General features: G+C 36.4%; 1 protein-coding gene across 1 annotated transcript in view; it reads right to left on the bottom strand.

Moving 5' to 3' along the window:
• Positions 1-25626, bottom strand: part of LOC131079072 (callose synthase 10) — a 184562-nt gene extending 158936 nt beyond the window's left edge. Inside the window, exons 1-4 of the mRNA XM_058016962.2 lie at positions 25373-25626; positions 24546-24792; positions 12139-12236; positions 11785-11948 (exon numbers count right to left, since the gene is read on the bottom strand). Of these exons, the coding sequence (XP_057872945.2) occupies positions 11785-11948; positions 12139-12236; positions 24546-24753 (470 nt within the window). The 5' untranslated portion in view covers positions 24754-24792; positions 25373-25626. The remainder of the gene's footprint in view (positions 1-11784; positions 11949-12138; positions 12237-24545; positions 24793-25372) is intronic.
• Between the last annotated feature and the right edge of the window lie 811 nt (positions 25627-26437).

Here is a 26437-nt window from a genome sequence, read left to right as displayed (position 1 = left end):
TCAATGAGTTATTCTGCAAATAATTGGTACGTTGTTTATATACCTTACGTCCACAAACATCCAAAAGATTGGTGGGCAATTTCATATCTCTTAAACTAGGGCACACTTATGAGGAGCATTTGCCCCACTTATCATGATTTGGGAGGAAGTTTCTTATGGCTAAACCAGCATAAGGGCACATTTGGAGGGTGTTTGCCATTGCAACAACAAACATAGTGCACACTTTCTAACTTATTGCCACCTAGCAATCCAAGATGAATCAGCATTAGTCAATGGTATTCTACAAATAATAGGTAGGTAGTTTAATATATCTTACATCTATAAACATCCACAAGATTGGGGAGCAATTTGAATTATCTTACATCCACAAAATTGGTGAGCAATTCAATCCATCTTACATTCACAAGATCGAGTCTTTGTTTATTGTTATCAATTTCTAGCCCAAACAAAGCCTACTCATCAGCACACAACAAAAAGCTTGCTACTCATCTTAGGCATTCTCTATGAAAAAAAAAAATGATTTCCAATTAGCCCAAACGAAGCTCACTCATTGCCACACAATAAAACACATGCTAATCATCTTATGCATTCTCTATCACAAGACAAAAATTTCACATTGACAAGATAAACAGACTATGATTAGCTTACTCCGATTGATACTCAAATATGAACAACTAGATATTTTTCTCTTTGGTTTTAGAAAATGTTTCACAAAAGAGCAAACTTCAGCATGCCATAGCTTTATCCTCCACTAGAGTACGTGTGATCTCCCCAATCAGGGGCTCTTGCATTTTCTGATGTTTGTTTTAATATTTAATAAAGCATTTAATAAATAAATAAAATTATTAATAAGTATAATTATGGCCGGCTCTGTTTATAGTTTCAGGGCAAAAAATTATTAAATTTTAATAGATATAATTATTTAATAATTTTCTTGGCCGACCTCCTTCGTTTCTTCTCAAGCCGACCTTGTGGTGGTTAGAAGGAATTAGTAGATATACATATGCTGGCTGGAGGATTGGATCAAGCAGATTTATGTTGTCATTTGCATAAAACGTATGCACCTAATACTCAGGAGCCAATCTGAGTATTGCAAACTAGCAGGACGTAGCCCTTACCAAATTTCCTATTAAGCCTCCAATATATTGTTCACTTTTCTATTATTTCATCAATCGAATTGGACTGGTCTGAGTCGTATTACCTTCAGGAGCCATCTAAGGGAATCAAGAGTTCAGACGTGGATCCAAGGGGCAGGTCATAGTTGAGGTAGAAGGTGATTCTCTTTGCCATTGTCCTTGACAGGGCAAAGCTCAGCTGCAGTGCTATTATTCAGAATTGAGCATTCATATCCATTTGGACAAAGATCTGAAGCAGCTCAGGTGTAGGCAAGATCCAAGAATGCACGTAAGTACTAAAGGAGGCAGTCAGTTCATTGCTCAGCCAAGCTTGCATCGATATCATTACTTGTGCAACTAGATCAGAACTCATAAAGGTAGGGATTTCTGCTAACCTGCAGATATCTTGAGCAAATAGTCTGTTTTTTATTTCTGTTCCTTTGATCTAATCTTGGCAATGATATATTATTATATTTGTGAATGTGATTAATAAGATTGTATTAAACTGAATATTATCTGAAGATGGTGCTATGAATCAGATTATTATTTCTAAGTCGACCTGAGCCATTTAATTTGAGTTTACATTTTTCCTTCAATCTGAAAATTTTATTATTTCATAACCTGGTATATTTCAGCAAAAAGGTGTCAATGTCAATTGTGAAGCAATACGGTATGCCATGTTACAAGTGCTCTTTTTGTCACATGACATGGACTAAACTATTTTGTGACAATCAAAAAATATTGAAGTTAATGAAGCAACCAATTTATATTGCTCACACCAAGCACACTAGAGTTGATTACCACCATATTTGACAATTGGTTGGCACTGATGATATCTCTCCACTATTGCACATCTCAAGTACAATCTATTAATCTAGTGCATAGACCTCTCGGTGCCATTATTTTGTCAAATTTCAATAAGATCTTGGAGTTGTCTTCAGTTTAGTAGGTATTAGATATAATACAGTGGTAGATTTCATTGTATAAACCAGCGAAGCATTAATCGTTTGGGGAATTAATCAGCAAACCAAAAGTATAAGATTTTGAAAAAATCGGGAAAAAGTCAGGAAAAAATCGGATTTACAAAAAACATTAAAAATTGAAAAAAAAAAAAAAAACAATAAAAGCTACTTTTTTAATATTTAAGGACATTTCCATTGCATAGAGATATTGTAAACAAACAAAAATAGACTTCAACACATGAATTGCAAAGTTGGATGGACATGGATACAGGTACATCAGTATCCAATACTGATATGACTATTTTTTAAGACTCTTATATATATATATACACACACACACTAGCAATGATTAATACTTTAAGAGTTATATTTTTATGTATATGTATATTTTTCAATTATATTTAATACATTATATTTTAATTTTATATTCAGATTTAAATAGTGAAATATTTAACTATTATTATTGTTATTTTTTAATTATATTTAATATATAAACTCTTAGAAGCAAAAAAGATTTGGGGAAAAAATTGGCAAATCAATAAATTATAATAAATTTTAAATCTTACTAAGTTTAAAATTTCATTTAAATAATATATAAAAAAAATTAATTTTAATTTTAATATTTGAATTTGTTAAATTATTAATTTTATATTTAATAAATTTAACATATTAATAAGTTTAAATTATAAATTAAATGATTAAATTTGTGAATATTTAAATAAATGAATGTTATATATATTACATTTTAATTTAAATATTTTGAATTTGTTAAATTTAAATATTAATAATTTAAAATTTTAATTAAATATTTTAAAATACTAAATTTAAAATTATTAAATATTTATAAATAAAATAATATCAAATTGAATTATTGTAAATGTTAAATTTTTAATATAAATGAAATCATATCTATAAACTATATAAACTATATTATTAAAAATTTAAAACCACCTGCAACTGGACTAACCAATGCGGATTTATATGGCGCTCGACTACATCTTACGGATATATGGATTTCGACTACAAATTTTCTCCTCCTGTCATGCCTTTTGCATCTATATGGCGATTTCAAGGGCTTTTTTAGGGTTTCATGGGTTTTTCTCTGCAGGATTTTTACAGCAACTTTTTTCACATTTTTCCTGATTTTTTGGCGATTTCAACACAATTTTCAAGTGATTTTAAAGAGAAAAATCGTTGACAATTTGGTCAATGATTTTTCCACGAATCGCGATTAAGTCAGGGAAAAAATCGTCCACCTTCCCAATCCGTGATTAATCGGGTATAATCGCGATTTTTTAAAGATTATTGCTTCTTTGGTATAAACATAGGCATTCACCACTTATATTCATAATGAAATAACACCACATTATTTATGACTCGAAAATAACTTAATGCAAGTTATAATCACCAATGCAACTTCCCAATCCAATAATGTAGCCAACCTGCAAATGAAGTAATGTAACCGTAAATTAAAAGAGCATAAGACATGTAAATTATTGAGATATGTGCCGACCTATCTAGAAAAGGAGTAACCAAAAATGGAGAGGCATAAGAAAGGGTTTTAAAAATTCAAAACCCAAGTTCAATGAGAGATAAAAAAACAAAAAAATATAATAAACAAATTCTTGCTAGCTGATCTATTGAAGAGGCATAACTCTTGGCTTGAAAGAGCACAATGGAGGGTATAAATAAAGATTGTTTTGAGATCATTAAGGTATCCATTTCAATTGCATATCTCTTCCATTTAGAGCATACTAAAAGCAGAAAAAGGAGCAGATAAAGAAGCAGATTTATGGAGAAATGTCAGACTTTTTAAGAGAAGAATATGAGAGCAAATAATCAGACATAAAGAAGAGGTTTGGAGCAGAAATAAAAAGCAGCTTTTGGAGCAGACATAAAAAGAAGAAAAGGGCTGATGTATGAAGGAAAATCAGACCTGCATACTAGGAGATCTATCATATAAATTCAACCTCATCTGAAGGGCAAATTGATGCAAGTGGTGTGAAAATATTTGGTGACGATTATTGCAGACATAGTGCAGATTTATGAGCATATTTTGAATATCATATTTCAGACCTGAAAGGAGTTTTGAGAGCAGAAATTCAAGGCAAATTTGTGTGAAGGAGTGGGCAGATTGTTGAAGCTCTTCAAAGGATCTAGGACAGATCCATCAACATCATTATCATCCTACATCAGGAAGGTTGGAGCCTTCTACTTGGCGATATCAGAGGTTGGAGCCTCTTATTCAAGAGATTGGAGTCTCTTGCTGAGTTGGAACTCAGTGAAGGAGATTGGCGTCTCCTGTGGTTTGGTGGCTACGAAGTTGTAAGAGGTTATTGTTATCACAAAAGCTCGCACCCTTGCTGAGCTATCAACTCAGCAACCTTGTGAAACATGGAAACAACCCTGAAGTGTGGGACCTTGCGCAAGGGGGTTGAATCTCCGGAGAAGGCCGGCTTCCTTCTCAATCTAAGTGTAGGTATTGAACCAACTGAACACCTCAAATTTTACTTCTAAACTACCCTAACAGCTTACAAAGGAAAAGGGAAGAGAGAAATGCTTAAAAGGAAAGGAGGTGATGCACTAAGATAAGAGATTGTTCCTCTCCCCACCCGAAATGGCACAAGGAATCAACTGAAATACCCAAGAGATGCACAAACTTCAGTTGCATGAGTGACCCAAACGCATGTATGGAGGTTAGAATTTACTAAGTGTCAAGAGGGGAGAAGGATTCCCACAAGTCACACTCAGAAAATAAGTTAACATAGCATAGATGGAGAGAAAAAGCCACAAGACATACACCTATAATGAAGGTAAGAAAGCATACACAGCATATATAGGTTAGAAGGAGGCAAGAATGGAGATTTTCAATTAATCATAAGGCCAAAGGCCAATCTTACAGTTGCAGAAATGCAAAAGATTCCAAGTCTTTAAGAGAAGAGAAGAGCATAAGAAAGCTCAAGGCAAGAGCGAGAGAACAAAAAATGTTGTCATTTTATGACACCCTTGGTCTATCAGTAAGAACCGATCAGAGATATCTTCCATGGACCAGCGCTGCCCCAGCTGATCAAGGAGAGAAGAATCATGAAGTGTGAAGTGTTGCCTTGTCCGGAGGAAGTTCCTTCCTTGGCCTTTTCTTTTTCCCCAAAACCTCGGAAGCCCCAGGTTCTGAGGTTCTTTTCTCTTTGCCCTTGTCTCTTTCGTTCTTCCTTTTCTGGAACCCCGAGGTTCCGAAGTTCTTTGCCTTAGCCGCATTCTTTCCTTCTCCGTAACTCCGAAACCCCGAGGTTCCGAAGTTCCCTTCCTTCCCTTAGCTTTTCTCTAGTTCTCCGGAACCCCAAGGTTCCGAAGTTCTTTCCCTAGCTTAGTCCCTCCTCTCCTTAGCCTCTCTCTCTTTTTCCCCGAAACTCCGGAATCCCGAGGTTCGAAGTTCCTTGTCCCTTTTCTCCTTCCCTCTCCGAAACTCCGGAACCCCGAGGTTCTAAAGTTCCCTTCCTCTCCATAGCCTTTCTTCTATCCTTGCCCGGAACGCCAAGGTTCCGAAGTTCCCCTCCTCTTTAGCCTTTCCCTTTCTTCTTCGGAACTCTAGAACCCCAAGGTTCCGAAGTTCCTTTCTCAGGTTCCCTCCTCCCCCTTCTTCCTTATTCTCCCCGGAACTCCGAAACCCCGAGGTTCCGAAGTTCTTCCCTTGTCTTCCTCACTTCGGGAATCCAAACTTCCGAAGTCTCTGGATTTCCTTCCAACTGGCAACACTTCCGAATGGCGTGATCAACACTCAAGGCTTTTAATGCTCCGACAGCTTGGTGACTTGTACACTTTCTTTTGTGGAGCCACAAGGGTGCATTAAATGTTTTGGCAGGGTTTCCATCAGGAAGGTACGGGGCCATGTTGGGTGACTTATGTCATGTCTGACTTTGGAAGGTTAATCAATCTATCCTTCTCAGGATTGCCTTTGGTGGTATGGCTAGGTTGCTTGCATGTACAGGCCAAGTGCATGCACTTCCCTGCACTTCCAGACTAACATGCAGGGGTCACGATCACCATTGTAACCCATCTTTTCTATATAAGGTTGTTAAGCCTCATTGTAAAGGAGATTCAACCCCCTTGCGCAAGGTCCCACACTTCGGGGTTGTTTATATATATATATATATATATAATTTTATATATATTTGGTTATATATATGGATATGCATATCTATATATATATATATATATGCAAACTTTTAGAGAGTTAAATGCTTATAGACATTTATAATGTCATTGACTTGTCAGCATATTTTCTTGAGTATAGCCTTTCTTACTCAAATTAAATCCTCTTTTTTTGGCGGCATACTCAGAGTCGATGATGTGACCTTCCTTACCGCATGCACCAGCAATAACTAAGTAGCTCGCTCAACTAACAACGGCGGTATTAATAACCTTGATCTTGGAGATCGTCTATCTCTACTTCCCCTGCATCGTGACCCTTCATTCTTGCTCCTCTGACACTCTTAAGTGATCAAATCGGTCCTTTTCCGAGATAGCTGAGTTGTATCTTATGGCGCCTTTCAAAACATAATTAGTATAAGTAATGGCTCTGTTTGTAAAGCAGAAGGTTATCTGAGAAAGTTAAGCTTATTATGGATACTCCGCTAAGGCTTGTAGGGCTTAAGCGTCAAATGGCTTTTACAGGGGACATCAAAGAAGACAGATTGAAAGGCATTCTAGTCTTCCCAAATGTCCTGGTTATTCAAGCGGTCAAGAAAATTCTTGGGGAAGATTATATTAAGAATGAGGACCGCACTAGGGCCAATTCAGATATAGTGGCAATGTTCTTAGCGGTGGCCTTGCACTGTGAGAAGCATAAGGAGGTGGTGATGAAATTATGTAGAAGCGTCTTTAAGAAGGAACTGTTGGGTGAACTGGAGAGGGTGGTCTTCAACGTGGACGAGGAGTTAACTGTTCCTAAGCCCCACAACTATGTCAGACTCAAATGGAAAAACTGATGAATACTAAGAGGGGGGGTGAATTAGTATACCAAAAAATACTACCCTCAAACTCTTAAACAGTTTAGCAGATAACCAGTGCAACAAATTCACTAATAAACCAGTTAAGATAAATGTAAACCAAATAGCAAATAAAGCATTCACCCACAAAAGCACAATCACCATAACACAAGATATTTGACGTGGAAACCCAAATGGGAAAAACCACGGTGAGCAGAAACTCACAAGTAACTATCTGCAAAATAGAAACCAGACCGGTTAAGGTCAAACCAGTTAAGGTCATACAATGTTGATTACCAGAACAGATCCTGTTAGGAATCTAGATCTTTGTTAGGAGATAAGTCCTGTTAAAGACTACCCTATTAGAGAATTTCAAATCCACAGTTGTGAACCACCTTGTTAGAGGATTTACAAAAGCTTTTGTCGAAGATATGAGTAATCAACAAGTGAGTGATCTAGCTAATAGCACAGTCTGCTTAATTAGATCCTTGATAGCTCATTGTTAATGCATTTCAGCATTACTTCAGTCTTCAATATCTCCACACACTGTTTCTTCACACATACCTAATCTTCTCTTCAATGATCGCACATAACCTTGTCTATCTCACATACACATATATCTCTCATACATCATACATGCAAACCCTAGACATGATGTCCTTATAAAGGAAACTGGTTTCATGTCGGTCCAATAGGATTAGACTACAAGTTCCTAGGTTCAATGCATCTGGATGCATTTGGTAACACGGCACAAAATCACCGCCAAAGTGTCGGTGGATGATAACTCATCACATATTACAGAAATACCGGTTGGTAACTGATCACAGAGTAATACCGGTTAATACAATATACCGATTACCGGTTTACAAAAATGAAGACTGGAAAATGTTAACTACCGCTTGGGTCCTTCGTATCGCTTGTGATCTTCAAACCGCTTGAGATCTCCATACCGCTTGAGGTCTTCATACCGCTTGAGGTCTTCAGTCTGTCTGTGACCGGTAAACATCTTCTGCAAAATACCGATAGTCTAAAGACTATACATACACAATAGTACACAATACCGGTTGGAGCAAATATCGATTGAGCATAACTCATACATAAAGAAAGTGTGTGTCCATCATCAAGAAAGTGTGTGTCCATCAATGACAATCACAGCATCATCATAATGCCAACAAAAACAACCTGATGCCTAGATTTCCAATCTTAGAAATTGACGATAAGGCTGCCTTTGCAGCCTACAATCTGGTAAGGCAGAGGAATTTTTCCTTTCTTATGTGGCTTTTGCATGTCAGATAATTGTCATGTAATAGGTGGCTGGCCAACTATCTCGAGGCAGAAAACACTGAAGTTGTTCCTGATGATATGGAGATCCCTTTCGACCTTGCCTCTAGCCCAGATGATCTCCCTGCTAGCTCAGGGATGGCGGAAAGTAAGGCGCGGTCAAGAAGGTGTCGAGCCTCTCCCAAATCTTAAGAAGTGATCCCTAAATGGCAGGATAGTTGTATTTCTTTTTGAATGGTTTACCGTGATACTTAAAACTGTTTAAACTTTTATTTCAAACATAAGTTACATAGACAGTTGGGTGATTAGGTTGATATTTTATCTAGCTTAGATATGCTATTTCTGTTTCTAGCTCGGTGATTTTCTTTATTTATCTGTCTACTCTGAATTGATTGCATCTTCAGAAATTTTGCATGATTTAATAAGTCTCGTTTGTGGGTAAACCAGATAATTTTGTGAAAACAAAGCTCCCTACAGTAACTTTCAAATTTTGGCTTTTTGTGGTGAGCCATAGCTCCTTATATATATATATATATAGGCATAGATGATTTAAACAAATGTATCTAAAGGTATAGGCAGAGGTAGGCGCGGCTGGCTGCTTCTATTATTAATTCTCTGAGATTGGTTTGAATAGCCTGGGACTGAGACTCATTTTTTTTTAAATAGCAGACATATCTCACGATCAATGTCTGGCTAATTTTGAATATCAATTCATATAATTATCTTTCCTGCTTTCGGTTATGCTTGGTTCCGATATAAGGGTAAATAGTTGTTTTAAAATCTTTCCTGATGACTCAAATAGGCTAGTGGGAAGAAAATGGAATATGTTTATGAAAATAAAATAGGATTGAACTTTGTTGTGGGGAGTGATATGAATTTAAGCTCTTTTAGGAGGATAGATTTTCCTCTCAGATCCATGCTTTGTTATTTCTTTGTTTGACTTAATCATATTAAAGATGATAGCCTGGAGATAATAGGTTGTGTTATTGATCTGGGTAGGGTAACTTCCCACAATGCTATTGTAACCTAGGTAATCTTTTATCTTGTAGTCAACATCAAAAGGACTTTTGTGTTGTCTCAATATAAAAGATATCGTGGTTGTAGTAGCAGTTGTGGAAAATGTTAGGCAATCCATGTTATCTGAAAGTTGAATGTTTATTGGCTAACAATTCATAAAGTGGTTTGTTGTAGGGCAGTTTGAGAATTTCTTGCAGGTATCAGAGATAGCAGAAAGTCTGGGTGTCCAGATAATTGCGGAAAAGCATCAACGAAAGCGATGGTAGAGTGTAGATAGAAGCAGTCCCTCGAGGGAGGGTCATCGCTACAAAATGTGTTAAGCATTTGGGCCTGCAGATGTATGCTTAGTTCAGGAAGATAGATTCAAATGGTCACGATGTAATCATAAATGCTAAGTTGTCATGATGTAATCATAAACGGTCATTATCTAACTGGACTTAATGTCCCGAGCAAGGCCGGAGTTTTTCTCCTCTCCGCTCTTTCCTACCGGCGCCCGCATTGAGCGGAGAATGTAATGTAATGTAATTTTGTTTATAATCTAATAAAATATTCTGACTTCAGCCTTTTACCGATAAAAAAATATATATATTTAGTTTTATTTTAATTTTATTTTAATTTCTATTCTTTTGTATTTTATTTTTATTATTATTATTTATTATTAAATTATATTTCAAAGTGGGGACATTACAATCAATTATGTTGATGATAAAATTATATGAGGCAAGAACTAAAGGAAACTAACCAGACTATTGTAAAGTCAACATGCTTTGTAATGTCAAAAAATACGAAAAAATATTGATTTCAGCAGCTTAACTAATACCACAAATAGACATCTACAATCTGTGGTCCTACTAAAGGGCTACTAAAGGGCTTTTCATACATTTGTCAAGCAAGCAAATCAATAAAAACAAAGCACTTTGTTAACCTTTTTATACCATCATGAAATATCACCAAACAAAAAAATGTGTTTTCTACAAAATTGCCTCTGGAATCCACTTGCACATGATGTTCACAGATGGTCAGCAAAGATGTCTTCTACAGCAAAGGGAACTCATCCAAAATCATATTCCAAGTAATCTCTAATGGCACGGAAATCCTTTATAACCTTCTCCAGCAGCAGCATCAACTTCACTCCATTGGGGTTCCAGTGATCTCCAATAGTGCTCAAAAACAGATGTAAAACAGTATATCAAATGCCGATTGCATTCATTGACCAATTTGGAGAATTTTGGATACCGTTCGCTGAAGATTCCAATTCTCACCTCATCATACACAGATCTCACATCATTCAAATTTTTACACTCCCTTTTGAAACATATAAGCTTATTATTTTACCAGCTTCACACAAGAAAGGTTACAAAACAGAGCTCAGATATCATATTGAAATTGATAGAGCGAAAACATAGAATTAAAATCAAGCCATAATGCAAAAGAATGATACGAAAAAATATGATACTATATTCTAATTCATTGAGATTGGATATTACATTGTTTCCATTGGCTTTTTGCAAGTCTCTGCCCATCAACTACTCGAACTACCTCACAGGAAAATATTCCCATCCAACTATCACACCTGACAATATAAAACTAACAACATTATTTATTTCCTATACTAACTTTATTTACTAGCCTACATACTAACATGTGTTTTGTTTATTTATTTATTACCAACCTAAACAATAGATGTAATATAACAATCCCAACAGATTTTGGACTATTTCGGCTCTCTTTCTAGCCACAGCTATGCATCTCTTCTGGCTGCTGCTCATGCTGAATGATCAGCATTACCAAAAGATGGAAACAAGAGTTTGTGGATAAAGCCACTCACATAATATTGTGACCATCAAGTATCTTCTTTGAGTTAGGAGGAGACAAAACAGATGTAGCAATTCACTTCAGTTTTGTTTCTACGATGTGTCTTGTCCCACATCACAGCCTTTTTATTCAGTTATTGTTTGGATCAAGTCTTGTATTTTATGTATGATGAGCTCATAATCTCTACAGTGTATAGCTTTCATCAAGATGATTTTTATGACATTTATTTTCCCAAAGCAGATGTTCTCCAGCTGGGATACCATCAGCATTCTCAGGTCTAGGGTCCCTTAATCCTGGCTACATTTATCACATAAAATTATAACCAAACTGCTCCTCCTTGACCCAATCCCATCCACTCTTGTCCAGCCTTGTGTATTATCCTAGAATGTTGTATTTAGACACTTTACCATCTTACCAATGTAAGGCTTTCACTAAGAGCTATCTGCTACTTGACATCAAAATGATTTGAAAAGAATTAGACTCATTTGTAATTCACAATAGGCAAAAGCTCTAATAAAAACTGCAACATATATCCTTGAAATTTCACTGTTATTTGGATTTCCACTCTATACTTTCTAGATTAAAAGTTTTTGAGTTTGAAGCACATACTCTCCCAGGTCACCACTAATAGAACCAGACTCCCTCCACTTCTGCTCTTCCTCTTGAAGTTCGTCCACTCTATGACGCTCTCTATACGCCTTATAGAACTCCCTTAATCGAGCGATATCTTGGCTGCGATCAAACTTGGCTCCATCCTTCTTTGCAAGCTTTTGCTGCATTGCACTCAAAGTAAACATTTGTAAGAGATCAGAAACCAAGAGTAAACAAGAACACATAGCTATCATGGTTAAATAAATTTACAAGATGTCTGCTCTTCACATTCCATTTATCTATGATATCTATATCCTCACTAGAGACAGATGGAAAATGATATTATCAAGTATTATGGTTGAATGACAATACCTTAATTACAGACATCAACCCTGTTTTAAACTGCAGTACACCTCTTCCTTCACTAGTAGGATCCAAGTTTTGTGCCAATGAATAAGCATGTTCGCACACTGCAGGTAATAAATAGAGTCTCGTTTTAGTTTGCATGAAAAAGGAAGGCTGCTTCTTCGAAAACCCAAACATAATATAATGCACCCTTCAAAACCCATGCTTGCTATCGCAACTAATTAGATGTACTGAATCAATAACAAGCCAGCCAACCAAGCCAACAACCATCTAATATTTTAGTATTTTTAATGCAGAAACCTAAGTGAACATTTTCCAGCAAATAGTATTTAGTGATTCAACAATTTCAATGTAACATTCTATACCTTTTGACATTTCCCCCTTTTGTTGTGGTGGTATCTCAAATTTTCAACAGATGTAATTGAGAATTACATATTGATGACTAAAAGAAATTAAAATTCAAAAATAAATGGAGATATACAGTACAGCAATAACAAAATTCTTTAATTTTACAGAAAAGAACATTCACTTTCAAAGAAATATCTTAAAAAGAGGATTCTCAGCAGTCTTATTAAGTTGTGCATACCTTCCCTCCAAAGGACAAACAAAAAACAAAAAGACCTAACATTGACAAGGTTCATAGCTCCCTAATCAAACATAATAATAATAATAATTCAAAGATATGTAATGGGGATGGGGCCCCCTACTGTGTCCCCACTGGTTCATAGCTCCAGTCAAAAGCTATTCAGGCTTCGGCCAATTAAAAAAAATATGAAAATTTTATTTAATAATGCAAGTTGTCATCTACTTTTTGGAATAAATCATTTATTTCAAAAATGAAATCCAAAAATACCTCCCACCTGCATTCTCCTAACAAATCCACTTGCATGATTAATCCTCTTCTAGATTCTTCTAGATTCTTCTAAACCACTCTAATTAACCTAAACCATTCTCTTAAACATTTGCACATTCCTTAAGAGAAGTCACTTCTCAAATTTCCCTCAAAGTCTTTGAAATGCATTAAAGGTTTTATGTCCTCAACAAGTTAACCTATGGTTAGAGACTTTCTCTCTAACTTAACCCTCATTTAACCCAGGGAACTCATTGAGCACTCATTGTTTTGACCCTTGTTATCTTATTAACCCTCGCACAAGAGTTTACCCTTTGGGTAAAGCTTTATCCACTGGTTAACCCTAACCACATCCTCTAAGGATGACCCTCATATCTTCTCAGGCATTTAATGCCTCTTACATCTCCTCCCAAGCCACCTCTTGTTGACAATTGTCACTATTTCATTGGTGAAAATTGTAAACATGGATTGAGTAACTTTCAATCCTAGCCCTTGTTAAGATTATTGAATTTTAACAAAGTTACCCCGAGCTTCTAGGACGAGGACAGCAGGGGACGGCGAGACGTGTTTCTGGGATGGCAAATTTTTTTGCCAAATTTGGGGACGGCAGGGGACGGCTATATAAAATATAGGAAAAATTTAAAATATATAGGAAAATTTCAAAATTCTAAATGTTCATATGAAAACATGGATAAAGCATGCATACATACATTATATTCATATGAAAACAATAAAACATGGATATAGCATGTGTATGATACTATGAAAAGTTGAAAAGTAATTCTGAACATACAACATTGTTAATACTCAATAGACAATATGCAATTATGCATTCATAAATCAGAATTTCAATTCATTCACATTGTCAACATGCATATCAATAGACTCGGAGGTTAAATTTTCCCTACTTCTATCGACGCAGTTTCCCCCCATATTTTTCAACGAGGGTTTGGGGGCAGCGCCCCCAAGGTGGGGTCAAGGGGCTCGCGATACAGGGAGAGGTCGAGGGGCAACGCCCCGCGAGGCCAAAAAAACTTATTCTTTAATAAAGGCGTTGGGTATTATTTTTCTATTGACTCGCCGAGTTTGGCGATTTTCTAATCTCTGTGTCAAAATTCCCAAAGGCTACACTGTTGCCATATAGTTTCATTGTCAAAATTATGAATTAAATTAATAAATTTAAAATTTAATTAATGTTATCTTTTAATGTTTTTTATTTTTAATAACAATTTGAATTAATAAGGGACCTATATTAGAAAATTTAAATAAAAAATTGAAAATACAAGTTTTTTAATTTTTTTAATAATTTTTAAGGGCCTTATATATGGGGGACGACTGGCTGTCCCCGGGATGGATTGGGGACGTCCCAGTCGTCCCCAGCCGTCCCCAGGATGTACGAACATCCCCCAGAGCTAGGGCAGGCGTCCCCCCGTTTCGAGGACGTCCCCTCAAAATACAGGGCAATTTGGGGATGAGGGGAAACGTCCCCTGGCCATCCCCAAGTCCCCGAAACGTCCCTGGGACGGGGACGGGGGTTTTCAGGTCAGGGACGCATCCCCGAGTAACTCTGAATTTTTACCATCTATTTCCCTATTTCTTCTATAAATAGGACTCACTTTCTTCGTTATCCATATCCAAGTCTTTATACATCTACACTATAGTCTAATTTCATCAAAGCATCTTGCCTCTCTTTGTTAGAATAGCATTTTAAACATTTAGAAGCATTTCATCTCATTCATATAGCATATCCATGTTAGTATATCATGTTAGCATAAGTTTGTTAATGTTCTTACCATAGCTTCATCTTCATCATATCTTAATCATCATCAACATATCATATAGATCTTAGATGCATTCTTGCATATAGATCATTTTATCACTCGTTCTTGGAGTTGTCATTCCTAAGTCATTTGCTCATTGACTTGAGGGATCCTTTGAGATAGAGAACAATGAGATACATTACAAAACATTAGCTAGTTTAGTCTATTTTAGTCTTTTATCTAGAAATCTCATTGGTATGTTAGCTTTTGATCTTAATTTTCATACTTTGATTACACTAAATCTTGCATACAAAGCCCATTCCTAATTGTTACATAAACAGGGACATGTACAAACAGTAGATCCGGGCATTGTTATTTCACTTTCAGACATTGTAAGTGCTGGAAGAAGATTGGACCGCAGCAATTAATTAAATTGCAAGAGGACTAGTGCCTGTACCCCTTTTGATATTTACTGGTCTAATATGCGAGCACTCTAGGTGCATTGTTGAATTATATTGTTCTAAATTCAATCTCTTAGATCTGTAGACTTTCTATTGTCAAATCCTAAGGGCCTTACCAATAAAATTATTGTTGTCACTTGATTGAAACCTTAAGCATAAACCCTAGGAATACCACATCAGCATATGTATTGTCCACCCTTGGTTAATGAAACTTTGAACCAACAAAAAGTTGGGAGTCTCGTCTACTTGACCATTATGACACCCAATATTTGATATTTAATATGTTGTGGGCATCATAGTTGGCAAACTCGCAGAGTACTCAACAAGTTTTGAAAACTCGTCGAGTTTTCCTGCTTTGCAAGTTTTTCTGACCTTTACTCGCCAAAAAACTCGCCCGAGTTTTTGCAAAAAAACTCAACGAGTTTCTATAAAAAAACTCAAGTACACTAAAAAACGAGGCCCAAACATCAAAACATTATCTTATTTTTGTTTTTTCAGGTTAGTTTCATTCTCTTCATCAAAATATATACATGAAATATAACATTTAAGTGGCATTTCAATATGTCTTTTTTCTTTCTTATACTTTAAGTTATATTTCATGTATATATTGGCAGGATGTTTGAGAGTGGTTACAGATCTCTAGGGGTTATAATGCAAATTCTAGGTTTTAAAAGATCTTTTAATTTTTCAGATAGTCAAATTTCAATAACTAGTATGCTCCTATCAACATTCTCTCGCTCTCTCTATCTCACTCACTTTATCTGCCCTGAATTTTAGACCTATGTATCTCCCTATCACTCTTCCTCTATCCCCTTCTCTACCACACTCTATCTCACTCTCTCCTCTCTCGACCTATCTCTCTACCCCTCTCTTACTCACCCTCAAACCCCGACGAGGGGTGATACTCTCAACCTAATTTTAATTTGCAGATGCTTGGTGCAAAGTTGGGGTGGAAATACCCCACATCTCAAAAAATTTGCCCTCAAAATCTTATGTCAGCCTTGTAGTTCATCTAATTGTGAGCGGAATTGGAGCTTGTTTGAAGCAATCCACACAAAGAAGAGGAGCAAGTTAGCGCAAAAACGCCTCAATGACCTTGTCTTCGTGCAATATAATATTCGATTGGGCATAAGGAAAGTAGAGGAAGTAGAAGGTGGTCAAATTGACTTTAATGATATAGATCCTTACAGTGATTGGACATCATAGGAGCAGCTTCCATTGTTTTCAAAGGATGACATCACTGATTTGGAGAGGCAGGCTATGGAGGAGGAGGGGGGTGGATTTGGTTTCACGCTGGATGACAATGAGGAGGAAGAGGATGAGGATGAGGAGTCATTGTCAGTGCCAGAAGCAGGTGGAGACATAGCTTCATCCAGGATGGAGGACGAGCCATCCATGCCGAGCGAAGAGGCAGAGTCACACCCATTGCAGACTTCTAGGACTAGACCCTCTAGTTCTACCTCTCTCCAAGTTTTTGCTAGAGCTGGGAAGAGGAAGTTGTAATTGTAATGATGTATTTACTTTTGGTTTTACAAAAACTATTTATCGTTTTGCTTCCAGCCATCAGTATTCCTCATGAGGATACGATTTTGTAGATACTTTGCATTTAAATATATCTAGAACCAGCTTGTTTCTTTTGTGTTCTCATTTATTGACTCATTGGATGCATCTTCTCATTAAATTTTGCAAAAAAGCAATTTTTATTAATTTAAGCGTGTTTTTAAGTAGCCGAGTTTTTTTTTCAGGCCTTGGCGGGTTTTGCCAAGCGGCGAGTAGTTCATCTATGGTGGGCATGATCTCTCAATTCATGCAAGAACCTCATGAGCTACATTTGAAAGTATTAGAGTAATATTGTTATATTTAATGGTCATTTAAGTCTTTTTAATAAATTAGTTAGTAAGTTAGTAACTTCTACTTTTGTCTTTCATGTTTCTATTCTTGATCGTTTCCCACATGGAAAGATCGTCTTGTAACTCTTTATTAGGAGCCTTTCATCTCCTTTTGTAATAAATTAACTTAATCAATTGTATTTACATGGTATCAAAGCTTAGGCCATTTTTGGCAAAAAATTTGTAGTAAAAATTTGCTGCTCAATTTCTTTAGATCAATTTTATTATGAATAAAATCGTGTTTGGTTCTAAAAATTTGATGGTTCTTGTATTCAAGAGTTTTTGGACAATCGTGTTGAACTTCAAAGCGAGATCATGGGCCTGTGAGTGAAAGTCAGTCAAGGGTTTTTCAAAATCACATGATCATGGTTTTGTTTCTGAAATTTTCGTAGACTTTCAAAGTAATTTCGAAGGGTTTTTCGTGGGCGCCTATTTTCCGCATAAATTGCAGGCTTTTATTGAAAGTTCACATCTGAAGAATCGTGTCTTGTGAAGTTCAAAGGGTTTCTAGAAATCACCCAATTTTCTCTAGATCGCAGATGTGCGCCTACAAGTTTTCTTTTTTTGTTGCAAAGGTTTTTAGTGCGACCATTCTATTCAAATAATTCATGTATTAAACAAAGGAGACAAATGCTCCTTAAATAGAGATTAGATGACAATGTTTCTAAAAAGAAACAATCGGTTATTTGAAGCTAAAAATAGCAACAAGCTTTTCTAACTCTAAGACTCTAAAAATAACTTAAGATGACAACTAAGATGACCATTATAGAAATAACATAACATTATATTAAAACCCTCCCTTAATGGTCATCGTAGTCACTACCCTACAGAAGACACTGCAGGTCACTTCATCACAAACGCAAAGAAGGCTACCCTTCTCTTCAAAACACTTTGTTGCTGCTGAAACCCTACCTAGATTTGCAGAATGTTGATGACCAATAGAAACAGAATCCATCCACTTTGATGTAACCCTCACACGTGAATTACAAAACCGTCACACACAAATTATTCAGCCAAAAGAAAAAAAACTAAAACCACAATTTTGTGGAAAAATTGGCAAACCCTCCAAAGAGCAATAGACACGATTTTAGCAAAACACCACAAAAACTTTCGCAAATGAGCACTGAGGACTGTTCGCCCTGGCAACTCCAAAACAGACTACAAGAAACCTTTGTTGCAGATGTTCACCCCAACAACTTCAGGTGGGACCCAAAACAAACTGCAACAAACCACGATTTTTGTGGACAAAATTGTCAAACACTGAAAACTACATTTTACAAATCATCATTTTTTCGGTGAAAACAATAAAAACCCTAAAACAAGAACACCCATCATAGTTTTTGTGGAAAAAATTATTAAACATTGCGTGTTACAAATACAATGGTAAAAAAGTTAACAAATAAGTTGTTGGCTTTGAAAAAGCAGGGATCTCAAGCTACTTTTCCTGCAACATATAAGGACATTCCACACAGGACTTACCCAAATAATGCTAACAACTATGTGGCCAAAAATCAGGCCAAGCTACCACCTCCTCCTGAGAGGCTTGCTCTTGAAGCTCCACATCCTAATTCAATTGTGGGGTACTTGGAGACACAACAAGATGATCTTCTACCTATTGAAGAAGACGTTGTGACTCTTTTCCAATACCTTGGAGAAGAAGAAAGACAATCCTCAATTGGCGATGACTATTGCGAAAAGAGGAACTCCTCTCCCAGTACTTCCAAAGAAAGCAATGAGTGAAAATCAAGTGCATTTGCTCAACCTCTTCTTTGTTCAAATATAGCAAAGCCCAGTGTCTCAAATCCTTAATCTCATGCTGAAATTCCTTCGTCTTCTTTGTATAGCTCATACCAAGCTTTTGATATAATAGATCATGCCAAAAAGACTAACATTCAAATGTCTGAGGTAGAATATTTGCAGGCCAACCCTGATCAGTTTGATCGGTTGGTTAAGTTTGTAAAAGACAAGGATACTCGTCCTATCTCAAGTTCTTCCCAGAGTGTCCCTGTTTTACCTAAGCCTAAGAATTTACCAAATAACCTTGTTACTATACCTTCATCCATTCCAGGGAAAGTAGAGAATTTTTATATTTCCTTGTTAGTTGACGATTTCAAGTTAAGTAACTATGTTATTGATTCTAGAGCTTCAGATAATGTCATGCCTCTTAAGGTAGCTAATGCCCTTGGTTTATCTATGACCAAAACTTTTGGTAATTGAAAATAGACAAGTGCCTCTTGTAGGGCAAATTAAGCATGCATAGTTTGCATTCATATTCTTCCCAGAGAAAAAGATTTAGATGATAGTTTTGGTCACTAATGTTCCCCCATCTTATTGAATGTTGCTTGGACATAATTTTTGTAAAGATGTAGGAGGGGAACTTAACATGGATATGTCACAAGCAAAAATTCCTGTGAAAGGGGTGATTCAGAAACTCCTCGAAAGAGAGACCAACTTCACCATTATAAAGTCAGATGACCCTCACGCTCAGAATCTATTTGAATCTTCTGGTATAGGTAACTATTATCTACATGTTGATGAAATTTCTGAATTTGCTGAAGATTAGTTAAAGATTTCTAGGTCTAAGGTATCTAAATCTTCTAATATTACTGACAATAAAGAGCCTAGTCCACCATGGAAAATACTTATCTCTTTATAGGTTGGTCCACCAACGTTCTTCCTACTCTCACTCAGTATTGGAATTTCCAACCATACTGAAGCATCTAGTGATGATGGCTGCGTGGCCTTCGGCCCTTGCCATCACACATCGCCTATCTTCAGCGACAATCATATTTACACTCAGGGATCACTGAGAAGCTTTCCAGAGATCCTAGAGTTCAGTTCCACGAATCACTAAAGAAGGGTAAACCTTAAGGCCATCAGCCCTAGAGGAAGGACTCTCAAGGAACTCTGTGAGGCTCGTCATATTTCGCTCCATATCAACTTTTGGCAAGTCGGGCATATGTGCAACCACCTTGAAGCCAGCATCTTTAGCCAAGCAAAAGACAATCAGTTATTGCAGCTACAATGTGACCTCTGAAGGTGTCATGAGCAACATCCTCATAAGTGCTCTAAGACGGACTCTCCTTTCGCCATCTTGATGTGAAGTTGCATGCTCCATCCAACCTATCTTCAACCTTGAGACTATGCATCATCTTGAAGAAGTGATAAGAGCAGAAAGAAAATAAATAATTACAATCAATCTAATTACACCTAATTCAAACGAAGCTCTGATACCATGTTGATTTTAAGTAATCAGATTAAACAATATAGAATGAAAATCAGAATGCAAAGTAAATCATACACATAACACACATGTACCCTGGGAAAACCTCCCTCTTGGAGGAAAAACCCAACAACCAAAGATCTAGATTAGGCAATAACCAATTGAGTTTACAATGAGCTTCAACACATGAAGTTGTCAGCAAATATGCACAGAACCCTAGGGCAGATAGCAATCATAAACTTATCTGCAATACAACTGTTGTTGTGGCAAGGAGGATGGCAGATTGAGGTTGTTGTCTACAAGATTGATCTGCTGTCACAAGGATGATGTTTCGCTGACCCTCAGATGATGTTCGCTGCCCCCTTTAGACCAGTTCGCAGTCCTTCAAGGGAGTTCATTGTGCCTTGATAAGGTTCGCTGTCCTGTAAATGTAATTCGCTAACCTCTAAGTATAATTCATTGATCATAGAGAAGATAGGGATTGTATTTCCTGAAATGTGTGTATGAATAATGATTGATGCCTTGTATATATAGGCGACTTAGCCCTTTAACTTTCCCAAGTCGGCTTGCAAGAATATTATGCCAAGAGTTTTACACGTTACAATTATATAGGTCAAGGTCTAATTACAAGCTACATATTTGATAGGTCTTGACCCATAACAATTACATGATACATTAGTTGAATGCCCAAATAGGGCCTGCCCTATTATTAAAAGTTACAATGGGGCCCAACCCAATTACATGAATAACTTAAACTAGAATCCGATCTTAGCTACATATTTCAACAACTCCAAAGGCATGGTTTCAAAAATTGGACACATACCTTTCACTCAGTTCTATGTCACAAGAGAAAGCCGTCAAGCTTTCTATCCTTCATTTGGATAGTATGGCACATGAGTGGTGGCATCATGGAATAATCACACAAGGGTAACACAATATGGTGACATATGCTGGACTCACACAAAGGTTCGTAGAAAGGTTTAATAGAAAGGATCTTGAAACACATTTCAAGAAGTTGGCATGCTTGAGACAGCCTGGTTTAGTGAAGGACTATATAGCAGAATTCTGGCGAGTTTCAATCATGGTGCCAGACACTATGGAGAGGAGGCATATGTTCCTATTCATTGATAGACTCTCAGAGTCACTTTGAGGTTTGGTTAGGACCTTGGAGCCTACTTCTATGAAAGATGCTATTTGGAGGGCCTTGAATTTGTTAGATACTACAACCAAGAGCAAGCCTTGCCCTAAGAGTGCACTACCTCCTAAGCCCGTGTTCAAGGGCGGAAGGGTCTTTTAAGCAATCATTCCTATTAAATATTTCACCAACAAAAGGAAGATTCTTGTCTTTACCACTGCTTCTGGATTCAATCCCCCTTAATGCTTGAAAAGGAAGAGGTTGTACCATGTCAGATATAACATGTAAATGGTTAGTCCTCTCGTTTGATCACATAGTTTAACATATGAAAGGTCTTTGTTCAAGAGAGGATAAGATACTTGGTATTTTATTTTGTGTTTGAGGTGCATAAAAAATACATCCTATGGGTTATGAAATCCAGGCAAAGAGCACTTTGTTTATAAGTTGGAAGCTCTTTATGGGTTGAAGCAAGCTCCTCACAGCTGGTATGCTAGGATTGGCAGTTATTTCATGAAGAAGCCACTCAAAAACAACCTTGTATGTCCAACATATTGGTAATGATATTCTCATAATTTGCCTTTACGTAGATGATCTTATTTATACAACTAATAGCCACACTCTGGTGGAGAAATTTCAAACAAAAGCAAAATAGAAATTTGAAATGTCAAATATAGTAAGAAATTAACCAAGGTAGATGTAAGTTCTAAAGTTGATGCTACTTTATACCAAAATTTTATTGGGAGCCTCATGTACCTCACAACAATTAGACCTGATATTATGTATGTTGTAAGACACATTTCTCAATTCATGCAAGATCCACAATGTTGAGACATGGTCCAGCTAGTACTCGAACCTAGGACCTTCCATACGCTACTGGAGTGCTCTACCACTGAGCTATTGGCCCCTCTTGGATCAATCCATCGTCGGTCCGAGTGTGGCTTATTTCCAACACCAACACCCCCCCTTAAGCCACACCTCTCATGTGCTTGGGGCTCCTAGCCTGGACCGGCTAGGAATCGAACCTAGGACCTTCCATACGCTGTTGGAGTGCTCTACCACTGAGCTACTGGTCCCTCTTGGACCAGTCCATCGTCGGTCCGGGTGTGGCTTATTTCCAACACCAACACACATGAGTCCTGTTGGCATATTGCAAAAAGAATTTTAAGGTATATGAATGGTACACAAAAGTTTGACATTCATTATTCTCCCACTGAAAAGTTTGAGCTAGTTGATTACACAAATTTTGATTGATCTAGTTTAGTGGATGATAAAAATCTACATTTGTTTATGTTTTCGCACTTAGTCCTAAAGTTGTATCATGGAGTAATAAAAAACAGGCAACTGTGGCTCTCTCTTCCACAGAAGCAGAATATATTGAAGCAATAGAAACAAGTTATCAAGCAATACATATTAAACAGATATTGGAAGATCTACATTTAGTTCAAGAACATCCAAAAACTATTTATTGCAATAACAATAGCACTACTACCATGACAAATAATTATATGTTTCGTGCCAAAACCAAACACATAGAGATCCAACATCATTACATTTGTAATTTGATTAAAAATGGGCAAGTGGTATTACAATTTTTCCTTCATCTGAACAAGTTGCTGATATCTTCACCAAAGCTCTTCCTAAAAATAGTTTGATCACCTTCAGACATCAGTTGGGCCTCACCCCCATAGATCATTCACAAGACGATTGAAGATATGCATGATCAATGCATGCACTAGAGATTAATGACCAGTTTTCTGCTTTAATTTTTATTTGCATAATAAACTGCATGTCTACATAGTAAAAAATTATTTTTGTCTTTAGTTTTTTGTTTTAATTCTTATCCTTTACTGATCACTGTTGCAGACCACAAGTCTAGAAAATAGTTCGCTATTACTGATCACTGTCTTGCTTTTTGTTGTCCTCGGTATCATTTAGATCAGCCAGACAAAAATCATCTAAGCATCTGAACTCAAATATCAGCATCAGCCATATATATGACATTAATATATGCACATACATAATATGCATATGCCATATATCAAAATCTCTCATGATGGGAAAAATAAGCAAACTTCCATACACTAAGTTCTTTACTCAAATATAAATTTGATACGAAAATTAAACTCAAATAATTAAAGACTACACAAAATCTGTAGAACGTTTGATTATAATTTGATCGGATGCAGTTCAGAAGGTATAGCCATGAGACGTGATTATTTTTTTCATTTTCTGTGTTTAGATTCAATGCAAACACCATCACAAACTTCTTCTCAACCTTGAATTTGAAGAAAGTGGTTCCATATCTTATAGTTGGACTGTCAAACATTGGATTTCGCTTCATTACAGTTTTGATTGCTTTAAATTCTTGTTTATTTGAGTTCTGAAACAGTTTAGTATTGTTTTAATGGATATGAACCCTCATTTTATTGGAGATGCACTCTCATCATGTTTTTTTTCTAATTGTCTACTTTAATCAGTCCTCAGTATTGAACACTACTGCAAATCAATGTCTAAACTAAATTAGTGGTTCCACAACACAGATGCTTAATCTAGCATTGATAACGAATGCCTGTCATGATAATTAGGTCCTATTCAACAATCTCAAAAACTGCAAATAATCTAATAACTATTCTATGAACCAAGGAAAGCCTAAGAGGAGGAACGGTTCTAATAGGGGAAAAAACACTATTCATTACATAAGGATAACAGAATAAATTGGCTACAATTTGCGAAGATAGTAGATTTCAGTAGTTACAGTAGTATATATTTGCATACTTTAACGGTTATGTACATTTAATGTGAAAATTTTGACTACTTGAATGTGGTTGCCCTTTAGTTCCAAATTAGCATGTTTTGGAAAACAGTTTTTATGAATGTCGAGATGAAAAACAAGTTCTCCAAGCTTTATTCCATTGTCTTGGTTTATAAATTTATGTACCAGCTTGTGACTACAAATATCATTATGATTGAGCTTCTTATAATTAACTCAGGGACAATTTAGATTAAATAAATTGTTTTCATCCTCAGCTCTATTTAAGCTACATAGTATACCACAAAATATTATTTTACTGCTAAATGGAAAGAAATGCACTCACATATACGAGCAACATTTGGATCCTCATCCTGAATTTGATCTGCAGCATGTAGAATAGCATCAATATTACTGCCTCTCCCTAGAGATGATGGAACACTGCCAAAAAGTCCTGCTGATACCCTGCCACCTGCCCGCCCTCCACTGCGAAGCTGTTCTCGCTGCAAAGTGGCTCGAACCAGGCGCTCCCAGTTCCTCTCAACCCTTCCCATATCTCTAGCCCCAGCTTAACTTAGGGCATGGCAATTGTCCTGTATTCAAAGCACATTTTACACTTCCAAGTATCAGAAAATACTGAACTCGATCTGCTGAGCTTGCTATGTTTTGAAAATAATTAAAGCTCCATGCCACGCAATTCAGAGGTAAAGGATTGTTATAAATTACAACAACGCGTAACAGGATCCAGCGAGGGCGTTATGTTTTGCACTAGGGTTTCACAAATTTATCAGATTACAGCATAACAATCATCAAAAAACAAATCATTGATGGCAAGTGAGGTAGGGTTGGGCAAAAACTTGAACACCGGTTATCCAACAGAGCTTTGGCAAATATCTTCTTACGAAAACCTTAAAGCTCAACTCAGATTCCAATTTTAGTACTCGCATTAATTTAGTAAGCCTGCTACAGTTTGAAGAATCAAACATTTAGGGATTTCACTAGGATTTCAAAACTCGATCGGGAGAGGGTTTGTACAAGTTCAATCAAAACAACCGTCTGCTTATATTTTTTTGTTTAAAATCCCAAACACAAACCACAGAAAAGTGAAAACAAAAGAAAAAGAAACAACTTAAGATTACTGAAGATTCCAAAGCGTAGGAGATCGTCACTGACCAGTTCCAATTCAGCCAAAAACAGCAAAAGGCTCGAATGTATTAACTATCGTGAACTTCTCTAAATATACCTTAGCTCAAGTCTGAAACAGTGAGCGATGTAAGAAACAATTTCGACAGATTCAGGAAAAGAAAGCAGAATATTTACGGCATATTATCTGAACAGGAAAAATAAAAAGGGTTAGCCCTGTTGTAATTTTTCAAAATGCCGACTGAAAAGGTTAAAGTTTACATATCATACGCGGGACTGACGCGACCTTCCAGTTTTAGATTTAAAAAACAAAGAAAAGTAAAGAAAAGTAGTTAGGGAACTACCAGATGTATATTTTCCGTGAAATTTAGCAGGGTGGTACTTGTTTGGAGATATAAATTTTGTAAAATTTAGAGGAAATTTAGAGGGGTGCAAGTGCTTAGAAATTGAAGTAGATTGCGAAATAAGCAAACCCAAACGCGCTTAGAAGATTGACTTAATACAGTAATAAGTTTTAGTCTAAGCTCCGATAATTTTAATAATGAAGAGCGGTTTGATTTTTAAAACGGTAATTATAAATATATTAATAATAATAATAATTCCTCCGTGCCCTTAAAATGGTTTTGGATTAGGCATATTTTTGAAAATAGATCGGTGGGTCCCACTGGTGCACAGGGCCATGTGAGGCGCGGGAGTTGGAACCGGCGTCAGATTGTACTGGAATTCTGGAATCGTTTATCTTTAATATATTTATATTGTAAACGCTGCGGTTATACTTTTTTAAAGCTACGCACTTGCGTGCTGTATATTTATTTAAACAACAGAAAACCGAGTCGGTTTACGCTCTAAAGTTTGACGGTTTACCTGAAATCAAATTTTTTGTATTGTTATTTATTTAAAGTTGATAAAATATATTTAAAATATATATATAATTTTTTAGTTGTCTAAAATATCTTCCTTCCTACTATAAAATATTCATTATATTTAAATTCTTCCCTTCTCGGCCACAATGTTCCAAGAGAAGACATTTTTGGTGGATGATTTTCCTTTTGAGAGTTGGAGGGGTATTATTTTTGTTTATGAATTATTAGTATG

The sequence above is a fragment of the Cryptomeria japonica genome, chromosome 4, assembly GCF_030272615.1.
Source record: "Cryptomeria japonica chromosome 4, Sugi_1.0, whole genome shotgun sequence".
NCBI lineage: Eukaryota > Viridiplantae > Streptophyta > Pinopsida > Cupressales > Cupressaceae > Cryptomeria > Cryptomeria japonica.
This window is presented reverse-complemented; position numbering and strand designations above follow the sequence as displayed.